This window comes from Otolemur garnettii, unplaced genomic scaffold (assembly GCF_000181295.1).
Source record: "Otolemur garnettii isolate 467f Iridium unplaced genomic scaffold, OtoGar3 scaffold00008, whole genome shotgun sequence".
Classification (NCBI taxonomy): Eukaryota; Metazoa; Chordata; class Mammalia; order Primates; family Galagidae; genus Otolemur; species Otolemur garnettii.
The window spans coordinates 14,310,437-14,317,782 of record NW_003852403.1 but is presented as its reverse complement, the minus strand read 5'-3'; the positions used below and the strand labels follow the sequence as shown (position 1 = coordinate 14,317,782).

Genomic DNA, 7,346 nt, shown 5'->3' with positions numbered 1-7,346 from the left:
GCTGTCCGGAGCCAAGCTAAAAATAACCTACTTACCTTCACCCACAGGGACTTTTCTCAAAAGGCCAAAGTCCTTCCTAGGTAGCCCCGATCCACCCATATCCACCCTCCTACTCCTGGGTGCCTCACCAGAGAAGGGTGGGGAGGTCAACTGATGGCATTCACCACCACCCAGAAGCTCTAGACCCTAGCCTGTTATGGGAGTGTGTGGGGGGAGGGGAAGGGTACTGGGAGGTTCTGCCTTTATCTTTGCTCCAGGGAAGCGGTTGAGGCTGGCCCTATTGCTTCTGTGCCCTCACCCTATCAAGCAGGCCCCCTTTCAGAGAGCAGATCTATCCCCCCAAGCCCTTTCTCCTTCAATTTAGGGAGTACCTCTGGGGACACTTGGCCCTATTCCAGCCCACTGACCTCTTCCTGACTTCACTCACCCCCTCCCAAAGCAACTTGCTACACCTATGTTTGAGGAATGATTCCAGACACCAGCTCTGGAACGAGAGAAAAGCCCAAATAGTGAACAGATCAGGGCTGGGTAGAATGAACATTCTAGCCAGCAGCCTGGCCCTTGTCCCAGCTCAGTCCAGCCTAGAGGAAGGTCCCCAGCTCAGAGTGTTTCTTTCCAATCCCACTTTTCCTGTCCTCTTTACTCAGTCTCTCATTCACTCAAAGCTGTGTGATCTCAGCTGCGCCTCAGTTCCTTCATTTGTAAAATGGGGCTATAAATGGTACTTATCTCAGAGAGTTGCTGTGAGAATTGGCCGAGATACATAGAAAGCCCTTAGTCCTGTACCTGCACATGAAGGATTGCTGCTGTTAGCTGATCATTCATGCTGATGGCTCTGGTCACAATCCCAAGACACTGCCCATCCTTCAAACTTCACCCTACATGCTCCCTGGCCCATCCTTGAGTGGTCACAACTTCCAGGAATCAGACTGGTGGGAGAGGAGAATCTTGAAAAGAGATTATTGACACCTGTGCTGCAGCTGCCATACACATTCCCCCCATGCAATTCTACACTCCTTTATGAAATAGTTGTCATTATTCTCCATTTTACAGATGAGGATGAAGGGAGCATCGGAATGTTTAGGTAACTTGCTCAAGGTCACACAGTAGCTAAGGAGCAGAGCTAAAGTTTATACTGAGCCCCCTGATGACAGACTATTCCCCTCTGCCCTTAGGAGGCTAGTTTACGACTGCCCAGGATCAAAGCCTGGGAGACATCCAAGGGTCTGGCAGACAGTTCTGCTGGAGGTCATACAGGCAGGGCCCACCTAATCTATGCCCAAATTCACATAGCTGTAAGCCCTAGCGGCACCAGGACTTGAGTGTTCTTATTTAGGGAGCCTTTTTTGGAAAGACCCCCACATGTGGAAGGCATAGAGCGTAGTACAGACCAAGGAGCCAAAAGTGAGAGTTCTAAGTTTAATCATCGGAGAAGGCTGACACAGTCAAGCCAATCTGGGGAAATGAAAATTGGACAGACTCTGCTTACAGTCATTTCTCCACTAATCGAATTTTTCAACGTTCTTGGGCCCCCCTAAAGGTCCCCTGACTATGCAGCTGCCGCACCCAGATGGCCATCGCGTCCCCCCTTAAGGCTCCCCTGCCGACTCCGCCCTCGCCCGCCCAGGCCCCGCCTCGGCCGCGCTAGGTCTTCTCGGCTCGCGAACTCACTTGGGCTATCGAGCGGCAGCGCTCGGCACTGTGGCAGGCAGCGGGGGCCGGCCAGGGCGCCGGAGCCGCGGGTTGCGGCAGGGCTCGGAGAGGCACTGACGGGGGCTCGGACAGCGCGGCGCCGGCCGCTGCGAGTACCACTGAGCTCACTCACCTTTGGTCGCGCAACTTCAGGGCCAGGGCGCAGGAGCTCAGGGAGCGCTTGGAGCCTCGGAGCCAGAGGGGCGCGCGGGAGCCTGGCTCGAGAGCGGGCACCGTACGCCCATTGCGCTCCGAGCCCCGGGCGGCCCTCCGCGCAGCGTGGCTGCCGCTGCCCCCACGGAAGGCACGGGCTGGCGCGGCCGGGCTCCGGGGAGGACGGCGAGGAGGAGGCGGCGGCGGCGGAGACGGCGGCGGCGAGACTGGGGCCAGGGAGAGAGCACTGGGGGAGAGGCGCCCGAGCCGGGCCGCGGGAGCATGTGGACCCGGAGCGGAGCGCGGGGTGCGCTACTGCTGGCGCTGCTGCTCTGCTGGGACCCGAGCCTGAGCCAAGCAGGTAGGAAGCGATAGGGCCTGGGGGTAGGGGCGAGGGGACCTTTGCGCCTCACTCTACCCTGAACTTAGGGTGATCCTTTGCCGCGTCAATGCGTCCAGGGAAAGCAGCAGGGGCGCCCAGGATAGAAGGCAGATTTCTTTGCCCACTAAAGTGGGCGATGGCTCAACTACCTCATGGGGGGTGCAAGTCCGAGGGTTTTTTCCAGTAAGCCGGAAGCTTCCTACTCCTGCCTGGAAGAGATCGCTTATTTTCCCTGAAGCGGGAGAGAACGGGTCAGAGTCGGGGTCTGAGTCTCCGGGAGTACCCGCCTCTAGGGGACTCCTGGCTCCCCACTGGCCTGGCATTGGCAGCGTAAAAGAAACTGGCTGTTCGGGCAAGGTGTGCACTCCCTGCGGTTCGCTAGTAACTTCCTAGTCCCGGTCCAGGCTCTGGCGCGCTGCACAGACTGGAATCCGCAGACCAGGGGGAGGGAGGAGAGACCTGCGGAGTTTAGGAAGCGCGGGATCCGTTCTGACAGCTGGAGGAGGCTGAGTTGAAGGGCTTTGGCCACTGAACTGGAGCCAAAGGGAGAAGCTTTGGCTACTGAAGAGAGAAACCCTGCACACATAGCTTTCCCCGAGATCGTGGGGCGCGAAGGTCTCAAAGGATGTTTTTCTAGGTGTTGGTGTGTAAGTTGGAAATGGGCGGAGGTAGTTAGCGATCCTGCCGAGTTTCTCTTTAAATGAGTCACTGACATTCTTGCTGTCCGGCGAACAGACAAAGTGCGCCCTCCTCTATAGGACCCCTGCTCTGGACTCAGCACGATGCCTTTGTAGAGTAGATGGGCTCTTAAAGTCACCGACCCGCTTCTCCTGCGGTGGATGTGTGTCTCGCTCGTCCTGTAGCTGGACTAGGCGTCACTGGAGGCTGCGTCTTCCCGGGCAACCAGTGGACTCACTGGAGCCAGCTTCTCTTTGGTACCCAAAGCCAAGCAGGTGGGCTGGCTGCAGCTGCTTGGCGCCTCAGCTCCGGAGCAGGATAGGGTTAGGGGAAGGAGTCATCCTGCATGGAGTCCTCTCTGAGATGAGGCTGAGAACGAGGTAGGAAAACTGGAGCAGAAAGTAGACGCGATGGCGCAGCCCTATCCCATCACCACCTTTGGCTTCCATGTTGACATCCGCCCTTTCCCCCAACCCCATAGCCAAAGATTTCTCATTTAGGAATTAATGATTCCCACGGCCAGGAGTGAGGGCTTGATTTTAGCACCTCACTTTTTTTTCAAGCCCTGTGCTGTAAAGTTACAACACTCAATCATTTGATCCAAGTTAATTATGATTTGGGCAGACTCTGGTATTTACAGCAGTGTTTTGAAGTTTGAAGGTAATGATGGGGAGGAGGAAGGCAGATGCTGAACGGCCAACCTTGTTTTAAAGGGTGCACTTAAACCTGGGTCCGGGTGTTGGTTTCTGGTTTTAAAGTGTTTGAGGAGGTGACTGAAGAGCAGAAGTGTCTATAAATGCCACATGGGCAGGGTTGAGTCTTGGGAAACTGTTTTTGTACCAGCAGGCTAGTGGGATAAGGAATAAATCCTGAGGTTACCGGAGTTGAGGGGGAGGAACTCTGATAGACAGGAGAAACACAAGACCGATTGGCCTATAGTTCTTTGGGTGGGTGGGTGGGCTCAGCCAGGAAGGCTGGAGGTGGCCTGCCTTTTTCACTTAACAAAGCATCCAGCCCCCACCTTCTCCAGAAGAAACCCCAGGCCCAGGGTTTTGATGGATTTGGGCATCAATGGTGCCCAATGAGAAATGGCCTCTGATACTGGGCTTTGATTTCTTACTAGTGAGCAGCAGTGGTGTTGGAATTGTGCTCATTACTTAGCTCGGCAGGAGCTGCCTGCCCACCAGCCTGGAGAGGGGCCAACTGGTGGGGTCGGCCTGCAGCCTTCTCATTTCCCAGAATGTGTGGCCCTTGGAAACCTGCCTTCAGATGGCAGAACATGTCTCTTCCTCCCACACAAGCTTTTCCCTCTAATGCCACAGGCACAGAGCATCTTTCTTTCAGATGTGCTTTGGGCTTTTCCAGTGGATCCCTCTTGAGTCCCATCTCATTGACGGGGAAAACCAAGCCAGAGTGTTGGCTTTTCCCAAAACTTGCCTTCACTTGACTGCAAATCGAAGCCTTGTGTGCAGGGCTCCTGTCCAATAGCCAGGCTGATTCAGGCCGTATGGGATCCTTCCTCCAATCTTCATCCAGCCCTCTGCTGTGAGCTAAGGCAAGGAAGGTTGTCTCTCAGAGAGGGCTCTTTTCTGGGGGTGTCCAAGGTCCCCTCAAGTGGCAGGCATATCTCTTCTTTCCCCCACCTCCATCCCCACTTAGGAGCGAGCTCCCTTTACAGCACTGAGAATTTTTTGTAAGCCATGAATTCTATTGGTGCAGAAATCAAAACTGGAACCATAAAACCCTGATCCTAGAAGGACATGTCAGCAAGTGACTGTCCAGGAGAGGCCACTTCAAAAGCTTTAGTTGGTCCTGGAAATCTCCTCCCACCCCACACTTCAGCGCTTCCTGGAGCTTTTAATGAGCCTTTCCTTGGCTTCTGGCTGGGATGGTTGAGAAGGAGCAGAGGTGTCATGATAACGCTTCTCTTTAAAGTGCAATTAAAAGCAGAGTTTTTCTAGTGTAGCTGCTGTGTTTGTAGGGCGGGGAGAGGGTGATGGCCTGTCCTAATCTCTCACTATACTCACTAGAGCAAACACCGATCTCACTTAAACAAATGGAAAATCAAGTGTCTTAATGTTTTTTCTCATTAAAGTGAAAGTACCACTGCAGGGGAGGAATTTTTCCTATAATCTCTCTCCTTGGCCTCTTCCCCTCCCCCCCCCAATTTTGTAGTATAAAATTGAAAATAAAAATTCCAGGCTTGGCACCTGGAATGGTTCAATGGTTCAATGGTTAGGTGCCAGCCACATACACCAAAGCTGGCCCATTCAAACCTGGTCCCAGCCTGCTAAATAACAATGACACCTACAACAAAAGAATAACCAGGCATTGTGGTGGGCGCCTGTAGTCCCAGCTACATGGGAGGCTGAGGCAAGAGAATTGCTTAAGCCCAAGAGTTTGAGGTCACGTGAGCTATGATGCCACGAGACTCCACTGAGGGCAACATAGTGGGATTCTGTCTCAAAAAAAATTCCCTCTTTTCCAATCCACTTATTTAACTGTTAAAGCTTTGGGACAGGCCCAGCTTGCACAGGGTCACAATGGGACTCGGGTAGAACTCAAGCCTCACAAACCTCATGCTTCTAGCTCTTCATTTCATCTGGGCTAGAGACCCACAATCATGGGTCTGGGGTTGAGGTTGTAAAACTGAAGCACCACATAAGGCAGGCAGATATGATTGCTTTGCTAGCTGGGTTAGACTGGAACTTGTAGCAGGATGGGGAACGAGGGTTGAGTTGGGAACATGGATAAGGTGGGAGCATGGACACAGCAGAGATAGAATGGAGCAGGGGCAAAGGTCAGCAGTGAAGGTCTGAGACCAATCAAGTTTCTCCTCTACTCCCCCAAAGCATTGATCTGAGCAACTGCCTTGGCCTGGACAAGGTAAGACAGATGATCCCAAGCCAAGCTCCCTTGCTTGGACTAGGGCTAAACATTAGTATTTTATAGCTCTGTACACTTTTGTATACTTGGGGACAGAATATGTTTTTACTTTTTATTTTGAAGGTTGTTTTTTAGAGCCAGAGTCTCACTCTGTCACCCTTGGTAGAGGGCCGTGGCATCACAGCTCACAACAGCCTCCAGCTCTTGGGCTTAGGCGTTTCTCTTGCCACAGCTTCCTGAGTAGCTGGGACACAGGTGCCCGCTACAACGCCCAGCTATTTTTTTTGGCCGTGGTGGGTTTGAACCCACCACCCTGGGTATATGGGGCCAGCACCCTACTCACTGAGCCACAGGTGCTGCCCTCATTTTGAAGTTTTGGGAGCCAGTGTTCTCCCCATCCCTCTTTGGTGTTTCGGTTCTTCTGGATTGAAGGCCCTGCAACCTGTCAGGGGCTGTAAAGGCCTAAGGTGAGGTCTGCCTCCCACCTCCCCTTCCCCGAGCCTAGGAGGTTTCTAAGGAGGGTTGGGGGTTGCCTAGGACTTTGGGGGTGGGATGGGTGGAGATGGATCTCTTCTCTTCCAAGTGCTTAGAGAACAAGGTTAGTGATTCTGACTGGACAGTCCCAGGAGCCTTCCCCCAGGCCTGCTGGATACACATATACTCTTTTGAACTTCAGTGCCAGGGTTGGTTCAAAAAGGCACAACTTGGAGCCACTGAGGCCTCCAAAAAAAGGTGGAGGGGCTGGGACTTGGGGTTGGCGACCTGGGCCCAGGAAAACAGATGCCCCCAGAGGGCAGGGAGGAAAAAGTGGTGGGGGTGGGTCAGGCCATAGTTGCTGCTTCTCTTGGTGTCCTCCTCCTTTTCCTCACCAGTTTCCTAAACAGCTTCTACAAATAGAGTCATTAAAGCTGTGAAGGCGAAATGAAACCAAACAAGTGTGTTCTGTCCTTTTCTGTTTCTTTCTATTTTTTTTAAGCAAATTTAAAGTACTGTAATTAGAATAATACCGGGAGAGGGCAGTTTCCGGGAGGCGGAGGGACAGGCGCCCCCCACTCTCCAGCTCAGCTCCCAAAGTTGGGGCTGGGGCGCCACCTCCTGCCCCTATCTGGCCTGGCCTGCTCCCTGCCAGGTGCCGCGGGGGTTCCTCCCGTCCCGAAGCTTTTTGGTGGGCCTGGGGGCAGGTGAGCCCCTCGGGGGCTTTCTGGGAGACGGCTGGCGGCTGGAGAGGCCCTGGCTGGGAGCTGGGTGGCGCTGGGTTGGAACCCTGGCCCAGCCGCAGCGCCCCCGCGGACAGACAAGCCTAGGCGGAGTGCGCTCAGCCACAGGTCCCCATGGCGCCCCTTCCTCCCAGCTCCTGCTCTTCGGCGATGCTAATAGCAGTGAAAATATTTGCTGAAGTGCAGGCATAAATCACCCGCCTCCCCCTCCCCGCTTTTGTTTCCTCTTCCTTCCCTCCAAAAGCACTGGGCTGCAATTTACCCTGTCCAAAAAGGGGCCTGATTAGCCTCTCCGCAGCTGGGGGGCTGGATTCTGTGCCCGTTAGCAGCACCCCCCC

At 54.1% G+C, this 7,346-nt stretch overlaps 1 protein-coding gene across 1 annotated transcript in view; it reads left to right on the top strand.

Annotated features, from left to right (window-relative positions):
• Positions 1–1,663: 1,663 nt before the first annotated feature.
• The window catches only part of UNC5B (unc-5 netrin receptor B), an 85,388-nt gene continuing 79,705 nt past the window's right edge, over positions 1,664–7,346 (top strand). Inside the window, exon 1 of the mRNA XM_003783585.3 lies at positions 1,664–2,206. Within this exon, the coding sequence (XP_003783633.1) occupies positions 2,128–2,206 (79 nt within the window). The 5' untranslated portion in view covers positions 1,664–2,127. The remainder of the gene's footprint in view (positions 2,207–7,346) is intronic.